We start from the raw sequence: 22,572 nt of genomic DNA on the forward strand, positions 1-22,572 counted from the left end.
ACCCCGTGGCCGGGCAGGGCCCCGCTGCAGCCACCCGCGCGCGGGGACGTCTCCTCCCCAGCACCCTGGTGGCCTCGAGGGCCCCGCGGCCGTGTCTGCGCTGCCGGGGTGGGACCTGGGACACAGAGGGACCTGGGTGTCCTGGAGGACAACAAGGTGACCATGAGGCAGCAGGTGCCCTCGTGGCCAAGAGGCCAATGGGATCCTGGGGTGCATTAAGAAGAGCGTCTCCAGCAGGTCCAGGGAGGGGATCCTGCCCCTCTGCTCAGCCCTGGTGAGGCCACATCTGCAGGATTGTGTCCAGTTCTGGGCTCCACAGGACAAGAGGGATGTGGAGCTGCTGGAGAGAGTCCAGCGCAGGGCTACGAGGATGATCAGGGGCCTGGAACATCTGCCCTACGAGGAGAGGCTGAGGGAGCTGGGCCTGTTCAGCTGGAGAAGAGAAGGCTGAGAGGGGACCTGAGCAGTGTCTAGAGGTACCTCAAGGGAGGCAGTGAGGAGGATGGGGCGGCCTCTTTTCACTGGTGGCCACTGATAGGACTAGAGGAAACGGCCGGAAACTGAAACATCAAAAGTTCCACAGGAACTTAAGGAAAAATTCCTTCCCAGTGAGGGTGCCAGAGCCCTGGAACAGGCTGCCCAGAGAGGTTGTGGAGTCTCCTTCTCTGGAGATCTTCAAACCCGCTTGGACGCAGTCCTGTGCCACGTGCTCTAGGTGACCCTGCGTGTGCAGGGCTTGGACTGGGTGATCCCTAGAGGTCCCTTCACCATTCTGTGATTCTATAACACGGCCGCGCACTGACTCCCTCCAGCCCTGGCCGGGCGCCCTCGCTAGGGATCTGCATGGCTGCGCGCGATCCCGCTGCTCCCCTCGGAGCGGATCCCTCCGGCCTGCCCAGCCGCACTCGGGCCTGCCCCTTGCCCACCCGCTGCCCGGAGGGTCCCGCTCTGTCCTGGCTGCGGGACGGGCACCCGGGGCAGCCCCTGCGCCTGCCCCACGGCGCCGCTCCCGGCTCCTGCCCTCCCCGCACCGCAGAGCATCCCTGCTCCGCAGCATCCCTGCTCCGCAGCGTCCCTGCTCCGCGCTCCTTCCTGCCGCTCGCCGCCACCAGCGCCTACTCACTTGGGCAGAGCTGCTGCGGGGATCCCCTGTTTGGGGCACCAAATCTCCCTAAAACTCGGGGCACTGGAAAGCGCAGCCCTGACTACCACGGCCCTGCCCCTGCGGGGGGGTCCTGCTGTACGGAGCTGGGAGGGTCAGCACGGAGCCGGGCCAGGCACCGCGGCACCGCGCGGGGCGCTGAACCCGCTGACACAAGCGGCACCCAGAGCGCGGAGCATCGGAGCCCTCCAAATCGCTGCTGGGGCTGGTGTCACTCCGGCAGGTCCTGCGCGCTGCGTGTGCTGCTCAGTGCTCGTAACGCAGCGTTTCCGAGCCACAAGGGTCAACACCAAGTCCCAGCGCCTCGAACACTCCAGAAGTGCAGGCTGAGGAGCGAGCGCGGTGCAAACAGCACCCGGCACGTGGAGGGGACTGCACGTGACCGCTGAACCCCGCGCCGCAGGTCACAACAGGCACCTGGGCATATTCCAAGGACCAGCTCAGGTCAGCTCCGGAATTCCCTTGGCACAGAAAACGTCAGGCCTTCCCAGCAGCCCTGACACGGTCACACTCCTCCCAAGCTCTTCTCGGGAGACTCTGCAATTCTCCATCCTCCCTGCCAGCTGGGACTTGCACGGCGCCCTTCCCTCACCACTCAGGACGGGATGCAGGCGAGATGGGAGCTGCTCATTCCTTGTCGCATTCCTGGAAACGCGTCTGTGCCAGCTGCCCTGGGCAGTCCCGCTCTCCTCCCCTCTACCCCACGTTCACGGCAGAGATGCAGCGCGACGTGCCGGGACGGGAGGAGCCTTCCTGCTCCGTCAGGATTTCCCATCACCGGCTGCACCCTGTCGCTCTCACGTCCCTGACCGCTGTCCCCGGCCCTGTGCGCAGCAGCTGCGCACGCAGCCAAACCCGACCGGCTTCACCCCGCCGGCTGCCTTCCCCACGGAGCATCCCGTTCCCCCAGCTCTGCTCCGAGGAGCTGCCACCAGCCCCGGCCCGGCAGCTCCCGGGGTTCTGCGCTGGCACCTCCTGCAGCGCGTCCGGAGCAGCGCGCGGCTCCGGGCACGGCACAGCGCGGGGCTGCGGTTCCCGCAGGCTGAATTCCAGAGGCTGGACTCAGGGGCTCAAGGAGACTCTGCTTTAGATCCCACGAGGCTTTCCCGTACAAGGCACACGTTCCCTGAGGACGTGGAGTTTCAGGAACGGGGATTCCCGTGTGTGCGCAGTGTGACCCCGGGCGGTTCCTCTGCTGGAGCTGCCATGGATCCTGCTCCCTGCAGCCAGCCTGGGACCCGCCGCTGCTCAGGGCTTGTTTGTGACAACCGGGGACAGCAGTGTTGGGGAGCATCACGACCCTTCCATGGTGGGACTGGGACGCTCTGGGTGTGGGACAGGGAAGGGATGAGCCCCGGGACGTGCAGTTCACTCACCCCCTTTTCTTCTCCGCATGGAGGCTTGGAATCAAGAAACAAAACACACAACATGAATGGTACGAACAGCGCCGGCTTCCACCCCTGCGCTGCGCTCGCTCCGTCCCCACCGCCCCGGCCCCGGCTCCGCGGGCAGCGCTGCCTCCGGGCGGCTCCGCGCCAGGGCCGCGCTCCTCGGCCCCGGCTCCGTGGGGACACCGGGCACGGGCAGGACCGGCCCCTCCACGGGGACACCCTGGGCACGGGCAGGACCGGCCCCTCCGTGGGGACACCGGGCACGGGCAGCACCGGCCCCTGCGCTTGGCCTGACGCGGCTCAGCCCGTCTCCCTGCCCCGCGCAGCAGAAGGGGACGGGGCGCAGGAGGGGAGTGATGCTGCGGGCAGCAGGGTGGCCAGCGGCTCTGGGTGGCAGTTACTGCTTGAACTGTGCAGAAACCCTCAGAAAAGCCTTTGGCTCCTCGCTGCTCCCTGAGAAGAGCCAGCAGTGATCCCGAAGCATCTCCAGGGAGCAGCCAGGATGGAGGACAGGAGAACTCTGCCAGCAGGAGCCTGCTGTGCTGGGAGCGGGGTCCGGCGTGCAGCCTGCGGGAGCCGGTGCAGGAACCGGTGCAGGAGCCGGTGCAGGAGCCGGTGCAGGAACCGGTGCAGCAGCCGGTGCAGCAGCCGGTGCAGCAGCCCAGCTCTGCAGGCCGGGCCGGGCCGGCTCCCCCTCGCAGGAGGGCGGCAGGGAGCAGCCCACAAACCCCTTTCCCGGCGCCGCGGCAGGACCCGGCGCCGCTCGGCAGGGAGACGACGGAGCCGCCGCCGCGGGAGCAGCCCTCCATTTTCCCTAACCCTCTCCCTGGAGATGCGTCACGGGCCTGGCTAGGAAGCGCTCCCGGCTCCGCATGACACCAAACGGGCTGCTCTGAACCTTCCTGGAAAACACAGGGCTGCAGAAGAGCTACTGCCCACGAACGCCTTCCCGGAGCCGTGGGGCGGACGGCAGCCCCTGGTCCCGTGCAAGGCAGAATCTGCGTGCGGAATCCGCAGGGAGACCTGGAGGACTCATCCTTAATGCGCTCCCTGGCAGAGACGCTGCTCTGCTTGTCGTGACTTCCCTTTGCACGAGTCTGCAGCGCTGCCCCCGTGCCCGCCGGCCGGGGGACGCTCCGAGCAGCGCTCATCGCACCGGGGAGGAGCTGCTTGCAGCACCCGCAGCTGAAACGAACCGCGGTGCCCGCGCAGCGTCTGTGCAAAGGGAACAGCACGGAAGGGGAAGAAACGGCTGCTCCAGGGCCTCTCCTAAGGGCTGCCACGGAGCCCGCGACAGAGACAAAGGCTCGGGGTGAAGAACAGGGCCGTGCACGGGACACCAAAGTGCATCGCCTGGTGCAAACACTTAAATACTAAGATTTCCCCTCCAAGCCCACACGTGAGCCTCAGCGCGGGCTCTGTTTCTTTCCGGAGGAGCTCGCAGGGCAGTGAAGCCTGGACACGCCGCGTTACGGTGGTAACGGTGCCGAGGGCGCCCGGCTCCCAGCCGGCTCCGGAGCCCGGGGAAGGGCAGCGGAGGGGCCGGCCCCGCGGCTGCTGCCCCCAGGGCTCTGCGGAGCCGGGATGCACCGGGGCGCCCGCGCATGCAGCGCGCGAGCGGGGCCGGCCCCTCCGCAGCCCCCAGCGCGCTCACCGCGGCCGAGCGCCAGCCCCGCGCCGAGCCCCGGCATGGCCAAGCCACCCGCGTCGCATCGGAGCATCGGAGCCACCCGGCATCGGAGCCGGGCCGCAGGACCGGGCACCCAAACGCGAGGGCGGGCGGGCGCTGGTGCTCTGCGGGCGGCCCAAAACGCGGCCCCGGGCACCGCACGGAGCGTGGGGAGCACGAGGCTGCGCGGGGACACCGCAGCATCTGGAGCCGTGGGCAGGCTCCGTAGCAGCAGCAGAGCGTGTGAGCACGTGTGCACGTGCACGCGGGCAGGGGGAGGGCTCGGGGCGCCAGCTCATCTGCCTGCAGGCAGAGGACGGTGAAAACACGGGGCTGGCGGGGCCGGAGCGCGGCGGGCGCCGCGGGGATGGGCGCCGCGGGGACGGGCGCCGCGGGGATGGGCGCCGTGGGGACGGGCGCCGTGGGGACGGGCGCTGTGGGGACGGGCGCCGTGGGGACGGGCGCCGCGGGGACGGGCGCCGCGGGGACGCGCACCGGGCGCCTTGGCAGCACCCGCCGAGCCGGCTGCCCTCCCCGCTCTGTCCCCGTGAGGAGGTGGCCGCCAAGGGGTGGCCCGAGTGCCACCACCCCCCTTCCGCGCCCGCCAACCCCCAGCACCCCCAGCTGCGCACAGAAACCTCAGCACGAGGGCGCAGACGCCCCGAGGCCTCTCGCGCCCCGAGGGACGCGGGTGCCGCGTGCCGCCCGCGCCGGTCCCTGCGCCCCGCGCGCGCTGCCGCTCACCCAGCTCCTCCAGCTCGGCCGTCATGGACTTGGAGCGCAGCGTCAGCGTGGTGCTGGGGGCCCTCTTGGGCGGCGGCGGCGCTGAAAGGAACAGAGACGGCATTTTGCATTTCTTGTCCAGGAACTTCCGAGGAGTGGCCAGATGCAGGTGCCACTTCTTCTCCACAGCCTGGATCTCCTCGTACTCGCGGGACGAGGAGTCGCACTGCTGCAGGATCTTGTTGAGGCTGCGCGTCGAAGCAAACTTCTTCATGGTCTCGGTGGCTCAGACCCACGGCATGGGGCAGGCCCCGGCGGGCGCGCGAGGCTGGCGGCTCCTACGGGGACGCGCCCGGCGCCCCGCGGCCCTCGGCGAAGGCGCGTGCCAGCGCTGTCCCCGTGCGGCTCATGCCCCGAGCGCTCCGGGAGCCGCTCGCTGCGGTCAGCGGTGCGCGGGGCGGCGGGACGGCGCTCGCCGGGCGCTAGCGCCGCTCGGCGGGTCCCGGCGCGAGGTGCGCGGCGGGGACGGGCGCGCGGCGCTACGGGGCACGGGCGGCCCCCGCGCCAGGCCGGCCGCCGGCTCTGCCGGAGGCGCCGTCCATGCCATGGGCTCCGCCGCGCGGGGACGGCTCGGGGCCGCTCCTGCCGCCCGGCGCCTCCTCCTCCTCCTCGCGGCGCCGACAACGCAGGATCCAACGCTCCGCGTTGCCATGGCGACCTGCGCTGCCTGAGCATCCGCGAGCGGCAGGGGCGGATTCGGGCGGAAAGCGCCGGTCCCGCGCGGGCCGGGGGAGAGCCCGGCCCTGCTCCACGCTCCCGGCCCTGCTCTGCGCTCGGCCGGCGGCGCCGCCGCGGGACCCGGGGCAGGGACGCAATGGGGGAGCCGCGAGCGCCGACGGCAGCTCCCGGTGCCAGCGGGGCAGCTCCCGGCGCCCCTGGCCTCTGCCTCGTGAGGCTGCAGCCCTCGCCCAGATGTGCCCTGTCCTGCCCCCACAGCTGGCTGCTCCGTGTGTCCCTGCCCCACACAGCTGGCTGCTCCCAGATGTGTCCTGCACAGCTGGTTGCTCCCGTGTGTCCTGCCCACACAGCTGGCTGCTCCCAGATGTGCCCTGTCCTGCACAGCTGGCTGCTCCCGTGTGTCCCTGCCCCCACAGCTGGCTGCTCCCGTGTGTCCTGCCCACACAGCTGGCTGCTCCCAGATGTGCCCTGTCCTGCACAGCTGCTGCTCCCGTGTGTCCCTGTCCTGCACAGCTGGCTGCTCCCGTGTGTCCTGCCCACACAGCTGCTGCCCCCAGATGTGCTCTGCCCTGCACAGCTGGCTGCTCCCGTGTGTCCCTGCCCTGCACAGCTGGCTGTCCCCTGCTCCAGTCCTCCCTGTCCCACGGGCAGCGGGTCCCTGCCCAGTCTCCGGGCAGCAGTGCCAGCTCTGCTCCAGGGCACAGGTCCCCAGACCTCCCGGAGGCCCCTGACCTGTGCAGCAGCTCCATCCACAACCGCCCGGGTGGGGACAGGACCCTGTCACCCTCCACGTCCCCGCGGGGGCTGTTCTCCACCCTGGAATCTCCACCACGGCCAGCGCCTCTGTGGGGACTGCCCTGAACCCCAGAGTGCCCCAGGGATCACTCCCCACCCTGGCACCCCTGCCCTCCCAGGGGGTCACATCCCCGCTACGATGCCCCCCTAAACCTCCATGGGTGCCGTGTCCCACCGGGACAGTCCCCACGGGGGAGCCTTCCGACACGGCCCTTCCTGCACCCCGCGGGGCAGCTCTCCATGGCACCTCCTGCCCCAGCAGGGCCATTCTCCAGCATGATGCCCCCCCAGCCCAGGGACAGAGCCCCCATGGCAGCCCCAGTGCCAGCACGAGCAGCTCTGCACTGCGATACCGCCGAACAGGAGCAGGGGCAGCTCTGCACCCTGGTATCCCCATACAGGAGCAGGAGCTGCTCTGCACCACGATACCCACCCCGTAAAGGAGCAGGAGCAGCTCTGCACCCTGATATCCCCATACAGGAGCTGCTCTGCACCATGATACCCCTGAACAGGAGCAGGGGCAGCTCTGCACCCTGATATCCCCATACAGGAGCAGGAGCTGCTCTGCACCACGATACCCACCCCGTAAAGGAGCAGGGGCCGCTCTGCACCCTGATATCCCCATACAGGAGCTGCTCTGCACCGCGATACGCACCCCGTAAAGGAGCAGGAGCAGCTCTGCACCCTGATATCCCCATACAGGAGCTGCTCTGCACCACGATACCCCCGAACAGGAGCAGGGGCAGCTCTGCACCCTGATATCCCTGAACAGGAGCAGCTCTGCACCGCGATACCCCCGAACAGGAGCAGGAGCTGCTCTGCACCCTGATACCCCCATACTCTGGCCGTGCCCAGCTCCCTGGCACAGCCGGGATGCTCTGGTGTTCCCAGCTCCCTGGCACAGCCGGGATGCTCTGGTGTTCCCAGCTCCCTGGCACAGCCGGGATGCTCTGGCTGTTCCCAGCTCCCTGGCACAGCTGGGATGCTCTGGCTGTTCCCAGCTCCACGGCACAGCCGGGATGCTCTGGTGTTCCCAGCTCCCTGGCACAGCCGGGATGCTCTGGTGTTCCCAGCTCCACGGCACAGCCGGGATGCTCTGGTGTTCCCAGCTCCCTGGCAGAGCCGGGATGCTCTGGCTGTTCCCAGCTCCCTGGCACAGCCGGGATGCTCTGGCTGTGCCCAGCTCCCTGGCACAGCTGGGATGCTCTGGCTCTGCCCAATTCCCCAGCACAGCCGGGATGCTCCGGCCGTGCCCAGCTCCCTGGCAGAGCCGGGATGCTCCGGCTCAGCCTCCCACCTCCCCCTGTCCTGACAGCATCGCTCCCTGGTTACGGCCCCGACAGCGCCCGTCCCGCTCAGCCCGTCGCTGCTGCGCTCGGGAGCTCCCGTGGCCCCAGGAAACGGGGGCTCCTCCTTAAGGGCCAGCACCAGGCTGGCACGGGGACGTCCCCTGCACCCCGCGCCCTCCTCGGCAGCTCCGGCTCAGCAGCCTTGTCCTCGCTGTGCAGACTCACCCCAGCGCCCCGCGCTTCCGTGCGCCTGCCCGCGTCGAAGCCAGGCAAACCCTGCTAGCCAGGATGCCAGGAAACACCTACCCTTCTTCCGAACAACTTCTTCTGATTCTGGCTTGCGGCTGACGGAAACAACCTTCATCACCAGATGATTCCCCCCTTGCCGGATCAACGAGACCACCTGCTTGTGCCCGACCTTCACCACGTTCACACCGTTCACCTAGGACACAAACAGAAACAGAGCAGGATAAAAGCTGCCCGTGGCACAGAGCAACGCTGCCCCGTGGCGAGACCCAAGCCCGAAGGTTTTGCATCGCTGCGGATCTTTTCATGCTCCATCATAGCACATTTTCATATTTAGCCTATCCCCATTTGTGAGTGCCGTCTTGTGCAGCAGCTGGGAGAGGTGCAACGGGGGAAGCAGCAAGTGCAGGGCTGCGATGGGGCAGGAGAACTGAGCTCCCACCTATGCCCTGGGCTGCCGCGGCAGGGCCCTAGAATGGGGCATTTCCAGCTCCGTCTGCCTATTTGGCAGTTGTAGTGAGGGCTCCTGGGGCTGGGAAACCTCGGGCTGCTCCCGGGCCTCGCAGAGGGGCCCTGTCCCTGCGGAACGGGAGAGGGACGCACAGGGATCAGCAGGAACGACCCGCGTGGGGCACCCGAGGAGCCGCTCCGGGTCCGCGGAGCCACCAGGGCCTGTGGGGGACCTGCCGCAAGCGCCACCTGCACCAGCTCCCGAGGAGGGAGCAGCCGGTCGTGCCACCTCACGGGGCAGATACGGCCACGGAGAAGCAGCAGTAACTGGAGAGGAAGGTTCCCTGCTTGGACACGTAGCCACGATGGCGTCAGCAGGACGAGGCCTCCCGGCAGCAGGACCTTGGGGGACAGTCTGGGGAGACTGTCACATACCCTGTGCACGGCTGCAAAACTGACCTAGACACACACCTTGTAACACTAAACTAAACTAAACTAAACTAAAGACTGGCTTGCACACTTTGACATTGGTTTTTACATCTCTCGTTTACTCCAGGGCTGCTGTTACTGCAGACATGCGATAGTTAATGGTGGCAAATGAGAAACGTGGTGAGCTCTGGGCAACGCTGCCGGTGTGAGCCCCCCGCGCGATGCCCAGGTTCGCGCTCGAGAACATCCGCTCGCAGAGGGGACGCGCGCGGGGGAGGCGACGCGGGGTCCGGCGGTGCCGGCGCCGTCGCTGCTCTCACCGCACGGCCCGGCCCTGCCGTGCGCCCGGTCCTGCCTCCCTCCCGCCCCACGGAAACGTCTCCGCTCCAAGGCCCCAGGAAACGGAGAACCAGCCCCTTCCCGAACGCTTGCTGCAAACGTCCAGCAATTCCCACGGCTTAAAACAAGTCTCTTCCTATTTTAAACCAGCAAGAAATCGATTTTCTGTCACTGGTTCTTGTCTTTTGGCTCTTTACTGCACAGTCCCTCCGTCCTGGCTCATCGTGTCACCCTCTGCACCGGACAGCACTCACACTGGGATGGAACGCACGGCGGCTACGTGCAGCACGCCCAGGAGGCTGCAAACTTCCACACTTCAAAATGCAGGTTTCTTCCTACTTGTTTCCAATACAGATGGAGATGTTCAGTCTTAGGGCAATAAAGTCCAAGGTATATTGATTAATACTAATCCAAGGCAGATTGAACTGTTGTTGTTTAATAATAATTATAATATATCTTATTGCTATTATTAATAACATATTATTATTAACATATTATCATATATTATCATATATTATATTATAATATTATATATTCTCTATATTATAATTATACATACCATATTATAATATTACAATTATTATATATAATACAATAATATACAATGGTATATATTATTGTAATATGTATTAATATAATACAATTAAAAATATGTGGCATTTGCAATGTGTAAGAAGGAGTGCTGTTTCCTATGGAACAGCATAAAAATACAAAAATGAAAAAAGGCATTGAACTAAATGCAGAAACGGAAATGTCAGCATTTTCCAAGATACCACGCTTTTACATTACCGTTTTAATTCAAGCTTTCCCCCTTGGTTTTCATGAAAACACACACTCTCCTCAGAACGCCTGACTGGGATGGAATTGCCGCTGCACTCCGGTGAAAGCGGCTCGCGACGCTCCTGTTGGCTGGAGCGGACGGCACGGTCGGGCTCCGGAGCGCGGCGCTCCCGCGTCTCCTCCGAGCTCCGGGTCTGCCCCGGTACTGGTGCCGGTTCTTGGCCAGCGCCTCCCTCCGGACACCCGGGAACGGCGTTAGCCGCGAGCCCGAGTTTATTCCCGAGCGTTTACAAGCACCAAATCGCATCAGCCTCGAGGTGAATCCCGGGGAGACCCTCGAGGTGAATCCCGGGGAGACCCTCGGGACCCGCGGGCCGGCGAGGCCTCCTCGCTGACAGCCTCTCCAGACCTGTCCCCTGGCGCATCTGTGAACATCTGCACCCGCACGTCTGTACCGTAACGGAGACGCAGCACAGCACCGAGTAACGGCCCTGCAAGGAGCCACCAGATCTGAGCAGTCACCTGCCACCCAAAGAATGAAACGGGTTTTGTGTCGAGAGACTTTCTGCTCCACCCTGTAGTTCTCTATCCACTCACTCCAACACCGACCCGGACGTTTTTTTTGCCAGGGACTGATACCAGTCTCAGACACTTAAAATCAACTGCATCAACCTTCTTACCCCTACTGCACACTGGCACTCTGCGAGTCTTTGGCATTTCCCCAGTAATATAAAATTAAAAAAAAAAAAAAACATTAAAAATTACCAGCAGCTGGAAGATGCTGACAGCCTCGGTTACTAATGGATTGAGAAGTATTTCATCATCTGCATGTGATACATGCACAAGCACCCTGCTCCTTCCAAATAAAGCACAGAAACGTTGACGGAGCACGCCTAGGCTTTCTGTTTCATTTTTAATCATCGAGCGTGTCCACCCCAATGGGCAGCAGTTTGCGTTGATCAGGTTACTAGAAAACAGACGGCAGCAAGGAGAGGTTTGGATCGTGGGGCCGGAAAGGGGAGATTCCCCCGGTTCTGCAGTGCTGTCCCGAGGGCAGCGCTGATTTCCCATGATTTCCACCCCAGCACTCGTATCCCAGCCGCATCCTGGCACGCTGGGGCAGTTTTGCTGACAGCTCACGTAACAGACGGGAAATGCTGATTTTCAATTGTTTATAACTTAGTATGATCTGGAATGAACGGCAGGTATTGATGTGGTTAGAGAGCTTTTTGCCCAGTGTGTCTCGAATGTGACCTTACACGAGCAACGGCCAGAAACAGCCATAAGAAACGGAATCACAGACAACAGGAGGCCGTTTTATTCCGCTGTTGGGCATTCCCTGACTGCACAAACGAGCGGCAGCGGCAGCCGGGAGCAGCGGCAGCGTCACCGGGCACGCGGAGGAGCCGGCCGGGACGCGCTCCGGGCCGGGACGCGCTCCGCAGCGCCAGGCTCATCCGGGGAAGCTGCACGTCCGACCGGACTGCGACTCCCCGACTCCCTTGGCCAGAAGAACCTCAGCCCAAAGCCACAACCAAACCGGCCGGAACGCGCCAGGGCTGGAGGAGGTGATGAAATTCATGAAGAAAATCTTGACCATGGGGGTCTGGGATGCAACAACTGGACCCATGGGAAATAAAAACACATCTGCTGCTGACCACGACGGAGGGGACAGCGCTCTGAAGGGCTTCTGGAAGGCGACCTCAAAGTATCTGTCCCATTTGCCAAGCCCTATGTGAAAGATGGAATAAAAATAACCTGACCAGGAACAACCATGTCCTGCTGAAAGCAGGTGAGAAGGCAGTCACGGGGCTGAAATAAAACAGAAGGCCAATAATGAAAGGTATAGAGCAAAGCTGATGGCAAAGGAAATGGGTCAGAGTTGCATGTATGGTGCAGGGAGGTGCGGGAAGAAGACAATGATCCTGCACAACATGAAGTCCTCATTCACACCTGATCACTGGTAATACCCAAGAAGATGAGCTACCAGCCTCTGCAACTGTGAAGTTTTTTGCTTTGACACTCCTCAACGCGAAGTTTCCTGAATATTTCATCTTGAAAATTTCAAAACACGAAGGGAAGAACATGCTGGAGAAACATGTTAGCCCAGTTGTGCAGAGCTGCTTGCTGGGGATGCCCAGCTGTTAGAGACCACGATTATGGCCTGGAGGAAGGCACAGATCGAGAATCAAACCATGCAGAAAGCGACTGCAAAGCAAAGAAGAACATACACAGGAAACTGGAGATACCACAGCAAAGCCTGCGGTTGATAGAAACCCTTCTGAAGAGCCAAATGAGGGATCAGTGCTGAGGAAATCCAGGACTCCTCAGACCAGGATCACGGGCAAAAGGTGGCAGAAGAGCACCCATGTAAATCAATGCAAAATAGTGTTTCTAGGGGAGGATCATCAGAAGCAGCCGATGCTGAACATGCAGCTGGCGGTGACGACGCGGGAAGGTCTGGGGGTCACCACCGACAGCTCCGCAAAGCAGGGGCCCAGCGGGCAGCACCGGCCGGGAAAGCCACCAAACGTGTCCCCAGGAGGGAGCCGGAGCGCGAGGCGGCAGCAGCGCCCGGGGCTGCAGGGCTGCTGCGCTGCCCGCTGTGCGCTGCGCGCGGGCCCGGCCTCGCACCGCGGCGAGGAGGCCCAGGGGAGGCTGGGGAGGAGGACCCGGGGAGGCTGGCCCGGCCTCGCATCATGGTGAGGAGGAGGCCCAGGGGAGGCCCTGGCCTCGCATTGCGGCGAGGAGGCCGCGGAGGAGGCCCCAGGGGAGGCCGGCCCGGCCGTGCGCGTTGCAGCCGCCCTGCGGGGACAGGGGAGGCCGGGACGGGGCAGCCGCAGAGCAGAGGGCTCAGGGAGAGGCCCCGCGAGGCCGCCGGGGCCTCCAGGGCAGCGACGCGGTGAGCGCGGAGCAGGCAGGGACCTCGCGCAGCCGCTCTCGTGCCGGGGCCGGCAGGTCCAGCCGGGATCAGGGGCGTTCCCGGGCAGCGGGGCCGCAGGCAGGTCCTGGCGGGACGAGCAGGGTCCTTCCTGCCAGCTCCCCGCGCTGGGGCTCTGCACGCTGGAGCTCGCAGGGAGAATGACCCTCCGGAGCGGCCGGCACGCGCGCTGCTCCAGCAGCGGCTCCCAGGGCTGCTGGCGGAGGGACCGGGGCATTGGCAGCTCGTCCGATCCCTCCCAGCAGCTGACAGGGACATGGGCCTTGGCAGCCCCTCGCAGGAGGTCACGTCTCTGTCCTCCCGCTTGTCTCAGCTTTCCTCTGCTCCTCGTCCTGCCTGAATTCTTCTTCCCTGAACACAGGGCTGCAGGGCGGCCGTTGCTGCAGACGAACAGCTCCAAGCCTCGTGCAATAGCACTGATCCTTCCCGTGACCAGCAGCGAACACCTACCCTGAAGAAGGCTCTGAAGAGACAGGCAGGGTCCACGTGCTCGTGAGGCTCAGGGAAGAGCCAGCGGAGCTTGGACTGACCACGGCTGCCGCAAAGAAAGCGGAATTTATCTCAACGCAAAGCGGGACCGCGGGTTGCCTCCGTTATGGATAAAGGACCGTGTCACGGAGCGACCCGACTGACCGCATCAGCTGCGAGTCAAGCAGCTCCGCAGCTTCACCCCGAGCTCATGAACAGAGCGCAAACGTCTTCCCGCGCTGGCCAGCCCGGCACGGAGCGGGGTCGCGTCCGTCGGCCGAGCGCGAGAGCGTGAAAAACGATCGGCACCAAAACGGGCTCCATGGGCAGCAATGGGCTGGCACCGACCCCAGCCCGGGCTCTCCTCCTGGGGACCGGGGCTGCGGAGCATCACGATGGGGACGCGTCGCAGGGGCCCGCGATGAGAAGGACGTTTGTCCCGAGGCTCCTCCGTGTGCTGCACCGGCTGCACGCTGCTACGGGTCACTCAGCCTGGCCTAGGGAGCTGGGTATGTTACTGCAGCACTTCGCAAAGTCAAAATCCCGTGTAACGCCAAATAGCCTCAGTAAATTTTGCATTAAACACGAAGGCCTCCACACAAGGAACCTCTGCACATCGGTCAGAGGGGGCTGCGCTGGCACCTCCCTCGACAGGCACAAACACACAGAGGGGCTGACGGGTTTCGCAGCGATTCTTGGTGACCCCGGTGCTGCTCTGCTCCACCTCCTTCCCCCCGACGGCTCCGGGTATCTGGAGTCCGGACTGTCGGTATTCGTCTGTGTTTCCTGTCTGTCGCCATTTAGTTACCTCTCTGTTCTTCTAAATATTAATTTTGCTGATGTCCTGAATGCTTACAACTCAGATAACGTAGGAACTGCTAAACTGATTTCTGCCTCCCACGGTCTTCCACTCTGGCCCTCCTTACGCTGCTGCTGGCTGCCCAAGAACAACTTCTCACAGTGACCTCTTCTCCTTGCTTTGATTTTCCTCCCAATCCCGATGCGTGGCAGCCTCTTCCCTCTCTCATCAGATTATCTCCTCTGATGAGGATAGGAGACTTGCTAATTTTGTAACTTTAGGTGTAACTATTTGCAAGCAGAGGCAGAGGCCAGCACCTTTGCCACTGCTGCAGAGAAGGAATAAAAGAAAGGAAAAACAAAAAGGTCCCATCTCCAGAAGTACTTTTGGGATCACAGGAAAGCCAGTTCCTGCCTTCCCTGAAATCTAGTGCCTGCTCATGTGGCGGTCTCAGGCCCCAAAACTGGGGTATATGAGACACAAATCGGGGTTGAGCACATCTGTCTGCTCCAGAGCCTTTGAGGAACCCGTGATTTCAAGGAAACATCACGACGTTCGGCGGTGCCTAGAGTGGTGCGGATACTGCTGGGACAAGCTAACGGCTCCTAGTGGAGGACAGACTATGGGAAAAAGACATAAGGAACAGCTTTCTGCAACCAGTTAGTGCCTACCGATACCCAAGGGTACGAAAATGTAACATTTGGTTGTTGAAGGATGGCAAAGGTGCCACCCGGCTGCTTCAGCGAGCTGCTGCCGTCCCATTCCAGACACGGAACGACGCTCATTGATGGAGCCTGGAGACGCACGGGATTGGCAGAAGATCAGCAGGGCTGGGGTGAGGAAAGGCAGAAAGAACCGGATTCACCCAGGATGGGCTGTCTGTACCCACAAAGCAGGAGGCAGCCTGGCCTGACCGTGCCCCCGACCACCCGCCCAACAGCGCTGCTTTAGCTGATGCTTCAGTTTGGGGCCGTTTCCTCTAGTTCTGTCGGTGGCCACCAGTGAAAAGAGGCCGCCCCATCCTCCTCACTGCCTCCCTTGAGGTACTTCTAGACACTGCTCAGGTCCCCTCTCAGCCTTCTCTTCTCCAGCTGAACAGGCCCAGCTCCCTCAGCCTCTCCTCATAGGGCAGATGTTCCAGGCCCCTGATCATCCTCGTAGCCCTGCGCTGGACTCTCTCCAGCAGCTCCACATCCCTCTTGTCCTGTGGAGCCCAGAACTGGACACAATACTGCAGATGTGGCCTCACCAGGGCTGAGCAGAGGGGCAGGATCCCTCGACCTGCTGGAGACGCTCTTCTTAATGCACCCCAGGATCCCATTGGCCTCTTGGCCACAAGGGCACCTGCTGCCTCATGGTCACCTTGTCACCCACCGTGACACCCAGGTCCCTCTCTGCAGGGCAGGAGCAGCCTCGTGGAGCACCCCGGGGTGCAGAGCTCCGAGCTGCTCGTGGCTCGTGGCCAACTGCAGCCTTAGGGCACTGCAGAGAATCCAGCTCTGATCAAGGCTCCGAGGCTCCCCGCACTGCTCCGTGCCACAGGCTGCTCCTTGGGAGATCTCGGCTGCCCTTCCTGCCTCTCCCAGCAATCTCCTTCTCCGGACATAACAAGCACTGCTGCAGACGGGCTTTGAAACGGGATTTCACTAAAATTCACCCTGCAGCGTCCAGGGGAGCTTCTGTAACTACTATGAGATCTGCTGGGATCTGCTCCCCTGCAAACCAGGCAAAGGAATTAAACACCTAAAACCTAAATCACCCAGTTCCTGCCCCCACCAGCCGCACAGCCCGGATTCCTTAAGCCTTTTTCCACCTCTGGAACCCTGTGAGGGCCTTTCCGAGCCTGCCCGGTGACTGCAGGGATCCGGAGGTGCCAGTTCCCGGCTTGCACAAAGTGTTGGTGGTTCTGCAGCGCGGCAGCGGCTCCCATCCCTCCTGGTTCGTGCCCTTTGCACGTACCAACAACCGCTCTCCGTTGTATCAGATCATTTTAACACACTTATCTTGCATTTTTCTCCCAAGGGATCTCACATCCCGTGATCTGTATTCCCTGCTGCCCTGCACAGCAGGGATGTGGCTGTTGAAGCAGGAGAACAGACCCGTTCCCCGCAGTAACCTGTCCCTGCAGCCCCGGTGCTTGTGGCACCTGCCGTCCTCATCCTCACAAACACAGCCTTTTTTGTCATTATTTTGAACACGGATAGAAGTGTTCCGCTGCTTAAGGAAAGCTCTGGGGGAATGGACCCCTGGACCGGTACCTTCTCCCCATCAAAGTTGCTCTGAATCTGCAATCTGTCTTGAATGACTTTCTAATGCACCTAGTACATGCCCTGGCTGTTAATTCCATTTAATTTATTTACACATAGCATAGGTTATCAAAGAGGAATCAAAACACACCACACAAGCACGGCCCTTGTTTCAACCTGGCTCATTTCCCCTAGTGCAGAACCGCGCTGAGTGATGCTGACTGCATGTCCGTACCTCATTCTTTGTGGATTTAGTTCCAAATTAAATTCTTTATGATTTTATCCGGAATTGCTGCTAACCTAAATGAACTCTACTTTCCTGAACCACCTGGAATAGCAACAGTGCTCTACCAATCCTTCAGAAATTCACAGATTATAAAGGTTTTTTAAGTACTAACATCAGCGGTTCAGGCAACTCCTCAGCTAGGCTCTTTTAGGCACTTGGCTACATGTTATTCAAGTCTGTTAATTTGAGTGTGTTTATTTTTGGCAAATACTATCTCACTTTCTCCTTGGTTACAGCTGGGAAACTTTCTGTTCCAAGCCCATCATATGGGATGGATACATCCTCCTGATTTGTTTCAAAGTCAGAACAGAACATTTCTGCCTTTTTTTTCAGCAGAATATGCAATTTTATCATTTACATGTAGAGATGGATCTCTACCAGATTTTTTTTTCTTCTAATGCTCTAAAATTCTTATTATCTTTACTTATTGGCCTTTGATATTTTCTTTGGCTTCCCTTATCAACCTCCTACATGTTTTAGCTCAAATTAACTGCATTTCCTTCTTTACTCACTAACCTTTCCAATAAGCAGGGGTATACATGTGTCAGCGAGTAATATTTAGCTGCTGCTTCATTATCTCACTAAAGTGGGTGATGTCTTGCCCAGCATTTTTCCCTTGACTTTTGGGCTGAATTTAGCAGTGCGTCCTCAAATAACGCTTAGATTTTGTTAATTATGTAAATTTTACGTTCCCAAACACCGAAACCTCTGAGGTTCATAAAAATGACACTGTTTCATCCTCAGGAATTGCTCACAGCTTGATGACACGCTCTGCACATGATAAGCACAGCCCAATCCCGACGGCCAGAGTCAGAACCACACCTGCACATCTCCCGTTCTTTTTTAATCTGCCAAATGAAATCGGTATTATACGACATCATCTGACAGCAACAACGTTTAACTAGTGGCAACAGAGACAACAAGAAACTGTTCTGCTGTTGAACCAACCTCTCTCAAAGAGGTTTTATCCTTTCCCACAAGGATAATGACGAGGTCTCTTCAGGACCAACACTGGACACCAGCAACGAATCCTCTCCCACAGCCCTAAAGCATCCCGGTGATACCCTGGCTCAGTTGTTAAGTTCGATCTTTTTTTCTCTCTGAATGATGCTTTTGTATGAATATGTAATAGATACCTAAATTATGAAAATACATAGATATAAATATATGTCCATATTTGCACTTGATATCCATACATTCCGTGTGTATACGTGCACATGTGCAATGCATGTTTAAAATGAAAACCTGTTTAGGAGGGCAGTTCTCCCCGTCAATGGTTGTAGGATCTTCGAGGGAAAAATTCCAGCATCTCAAACCAGCCGGGCTCAGAGGAGGACCCAGGGCTAGACACTGCAGACAGCGTTGCTGAACCCCGGTCAGACAAGGGCGGATTTCCAAATCCTGCCTCCCAACAGCTCATACCTTCGAACGACACCCTCCACACAGGGAACGGGAACTTGCAGCCCCCTCACAGCTGGATGCTACTGCACTGACCCCGGCTGGGCAGGTGAAGATAAACTGCATAATAAGTAAAGGTTTGCATCATTTAATTCTTGTACTGGGCTCAGAGAGGCGGTCACCTGGGTGTGCTCTGCAGTAACCAGCAGGTTCAAATTCCACTTCATCCAGAGGTACCTCAAAACAAACAAAAACAAGACAAGAAACCCCACGGACTATTGCTGAGCTCTGCACAACCACTGAATCTCTGCAGTTTGACACCTGCATTCATGAAATGCAGCCTCTTTGTGCAGAACTCCAACGTCTATTGATTTCCGTCCAGCTGTAAGACACCATCACAGTCACACTCATTCCCACTGCCCTTTAAAGACTACCCACTAGCAACCAGGGGCTCTCCAAGATGCCCCGTCCACAAGGACTTTCACCTCCAAACACTCAAGCCCAGACACTTTTTGCCTTAGTAGCATCTGTAGGATTTACCGACCAGGCTGTCTAAATACAGAATAAAAGAGTAAAGTGCATCCCACTTCCATAGTTCACCTCGACCTCAATTCCAGATGGAAGAGCCTGGAAGACCAAGCGGCCGCCCTTCCCCTTCCATCATAGGATCCCAGAATGGTGAAGGTTGGAAGGGACCTCTAGGGATCACCCAGTCCAAGCCCTGCACACGCAGGGTCACCTAGAGCACGTGGCACAGGACTGCGTCCAAGCGGGTTTGAAGATCTCCAGAGAAGGAGACTCCACAACCTCTCTGGGCAGCCTGTTCCAGGGCTCTGGCACCCTCACTGGGAAGGAATTTTTCCTTAAGTTCCTGTGGAACTTTTGGTGTTCCAGTTTGGGGCCGTTTCCTCTAGTTCTGTCCGTGGCCACCAGTGAAAAGCAGCCGGCCCCATCCTGCGCTCACCCTTCCGTGGAGCTCGATGCTGCTCGATGCAGCGTCCGTGGGGAGGAGGTCCCAGGGACAGGCTGGGCTCCCGGGCAGAGCGGCCCCGGCGCTGCCGTCCCAGCCCTGCCACTCTGTGCAGACGAGGACGTTCAGGGCAGCGTGCACCGAGCTGCAGAGCGGGAGGCTCCTCCAGGGCAGGCTGGAGGCCACAAGGGCCCTTCTGAAGCAGCTCTGCAGAGTCACCAGAGTCACCATTTCCACCCCAGCTGCTGCAGTCTTGCCCCAGGCTGCGACGCAGCAAGGCAGCGTCTGCACCGAGACACTGCCCTCTCAGAGCTCCCTGCTGCGGGATGTGAGGTATGAAGGGGTCTTCCCGAAAGACGTTGTCAAACAAACAAAGCAAAATACTTTTAAAAAATCAAAGTGAGAACTCCACATTAACGGGTCTCTGGAAAGAAAACAGCCAGGCACAATTCAGAAGACAAGTAGGGAAACCTTTGAGTAGTCCTGCAGGGTCATCTTGTCCTGCAGGACACGGGGAAGCTCACCTAGTCTTCTCCACGAGAATAACTGCTGCTAGGGTAAAGCACAAAACCCATCGATCACGGGAGACGGGTAGGACACAGACACCGTGTGCAGGTCACAGCTGTCCTGGGCAGTCTGCTGCCTGCCAAAGAGGGCATCAGTGGTGGCTTGGAGGACTCCAGGACTCACCTGCCTCTGCTCACTGCCCCTTGCTGCTCCTGTCAGTGGGTACCAGTGACACAGCCAGGAAAAACAACACTTGCTCCAAGGGACGTGGGGTGAAAGGAGGCAGAGACGCAGCAAGAGCGGCGCTCTGGGTTCCTCGGGCACACGGAAAGGCCCGGGAGGAGCACGCACTTCTGGAGATGGACGCCTGCCTGGGCAGAGGATGCTCCCAGCTGGGATCCGGCTTCCTCGATCCTGGCTTCTCACTGGGGGATGATGAAGGACACCAGGAAGAGACCGACCCCATGCAGCTCACAGAGGGAAGAGCATCTTTGCCACCATGCTTGAGGACACGGAGGAAAGGAATAAAACTGGGTTCATCAGAGAAGGGGGACCTAAGCCCAGAGATAAAAGAGGAAGAGCTACAAATGGAGGAGATACGCCAGAAAAACGGCCCCAAGCGGGATATGAATATTCCTGCTCAGAGGATGCAGCATTCAGAGCCTTTCCTCAGGTACACCAAGCTTGGTCAACAATCATGAAGAACTGCAAGTCCTGCAGCAGTTGTAGGACTATGATATGGCAAAGACTCGAGACAGCATCCCCGATGAGAACATTGCCATGGCTGCACTGGCGAGGCGCTGCCCACAAAGTGGGGACCTATTGTGAAAACGTTGCCCTGGGATCCCTGTCCAGTAAGTACAGGGCTGGCCAGAGAAGCCACCGCATCCCGAGTCCCATCTGTCACACCCTGCAGACCCTTGGCCAGCCCGCGCGGATCACCCCCTCATGGCACGGGGTTTGTTGGCTCTCCGCGGTGCTGGGGAGCTGGAGCGCGGCGGGACGCGGCGCGGAGCTGCAGCGAGGGCAGCGGCTGGAGCGCGGCGGGACGCGGCGCAGCGCGGAGCTGCAGCGAGGGCAGCGGCTGGAGCGCGGCGGGACGCGGCGCGGAGCTGCAGCCAGGGCAGCGAGCTGGAGCGCGGCGGGACGCGGCGCGGCACGGAGCTGCAGCGAGGGCAGCGGCTGGAGCGCGGCGGGACGCGGCGCTCAGCTGCAGCGAGGGCAGCGAGCTGGAGCGCGGCGGGACGCGGCGCAGCGCGGAGCTGCAGCCAGGGCAGCGGCTGGAGCGCGGCGGGACATGGAGCTGCAGCCAGGGCAGCGGCTGGAGTGCGGCGGGACGCGGCGCGGAGCTGCAGCCAGGGCAGCAGCTGGAGCGCGGCAGGACGCGGCGCAGCGTGGAGCTGCAGCGAGGGCAGCGGCTGGAGCGTGGCGGGACGCGGCGCGGCGCGGAGCTGCAGCGAGGGCAGCGGCTGGAGCGCGGCGCGGAGCTGCAGCCAGGGCAGCGGCTGGAGCGCGGCGGGACGCGGCGCAGCGCGGAGCTGCAGCCAGGGCAGCGGCTGGAGCCGCTTCGCGCCCTGCGGGGCCCAGCAGCGTGGGAGGCAGGACCACCACTGTCCTTAGGAACCACGGGGTGTCCCGGGGATGCTGAAAAGGGAGCAGGAGCCAATGCCAGCCAAACTAACCAGGAAAAGGCAACCACGCGAGTCAACCAGCCGCTTCCCACCGCGCTACTTGCACTTATGTGACAGAGGCACAGCTGAAAGGGCCCCTAAGGGAGCACCGAGGTCCCTTACCTGGGTATTTATATACGGGGAGAGAGCTGGGGAGAGGTGGCATATCCTGGCGCTGGAAGAGCCAGGGCAGAGCTTGATACCCCTGACCCGGGTGTCCCAAGGAGGCAGAAGCGCTGGGATCTTTCCGTGCACACCTGGAACAGCTCATGTTAACCAGCACAAAAGGCAGGACCACCTGTGGCTGATCCCACTCGTGCTCCCCACACATGGTGAAGGGCACTAAGAAGACAGGGCAGCCTCGTTATTGGGGGTGAATTGATCATCTGCCTTGAAAAGACCTGATGATAAAGAGTAACTTAGTTCTAGTGTAAGCATCTGCAAAACAGGATCCTCTGAATCTTGTACCAGCAGATAACGAAGGTGCTGCTGGAGTTTCACCAGCAGTGCTTAGCACTCGGGCAGGTGAACACGCTGGAGACGTCTGGATGTTCACGAGTAAAGGCACAAAGCAGCGAGTGTGTCCACCTGAACGCACAAGGTTCCAGCACAGGGTGCAGAAAGGGAAGGACCGGGACTGTGACGTTAGTGACAGAGCGAAGCCAAGAGTGGGAAGGGGTCCATGGGGATCGCCGGCAGCCGGGCAAAGGAGGCTCTGATTCCGTGGGGGCTCTGCCCGCTCTGCACCGGACGGCCCAGGGCAGCCGGGAGCCGGGAGGTCTCCGGCCGGGCTCCCGACGTGGACGCGCGCCACGGAAAACAAGGCGGGATCTCTCCGATCCACTCGTGTGATGAACAAATGGGCACCCCATCTGCCTCGCAGCTTTACCCTTCTCAAGGCAGAATCTTCCCCTTCTGAGCACAGCACTAAACAGGTTCATCTCCTGCCTGGTATTTTACTGCTCACCTGACACCTTATGAAAAACTTTTAAGTAATGATAGAATTAGTGGGCAAAAACTTAAGTAAGGGCAAAATTGGGATAAAAAATCCACCCAAAACATGCTGCAGAAAGCAGGGGATGAGTTAACACAAGAAGAAAGAGATTTCTCACTTGTAATCACTCCATGTGGTTTTGGTCTTTAAAAAGGAAACCAACCCTGCTCCCCTAGGAAGAGAAGGTTTCGGTTCTGAGACTCCTTGAGAGAGAGGGCTGGAAGCAAAACAATGGAGAGCAGAAAAAGCAACAAGCCAGGACGAGAACAGCCACCGTGTCCC

The 22,572-nt window shown here is 60.5% G+C and overlaps 1 protein-coding gene across 1 annotated transcript in view; it reads right to left on the minus strand.

The window, feature by feature from the left end:
* Positions 1 to 22,572, minus strand: part of SHANK3 (SH3 and multiple ankyrin repeat domains 3) — a 311,958-nt gene that overhangs the window by 32,700 nt on the left and 256,686 nt on the right. Inside the window, 3 exon segments of the mRNA XM_088535213.1 lie at positions 2,539 to 2,562; positions 4,967 to 5,047; positions 8,074 to 8,209. Of these exon segments, the coding sequence (XP_088391339.1) occupies positions 2,539 to 2,562; positions 4,967 to 5,047; positions 8,074 to 8,209 (241 nt within the window).

This window comes from Tinamus guttatus, unplaced genomic scaffold (genome assembly GCF_059628265.1).
Source record: "Tinamus guttatus ecotype Peru unplaced genomic scaffold, ASM5962826v1 Tinamus_guttatus_pri_ptg000619l, whole genome shotgun sequence".
Classification (NCBI taxonomy): Eukaryota; Metazoa; Chordata; class Aves; order Tinamiformes; family Tinamidae; genus Tinamus; species Tinamus guttatus.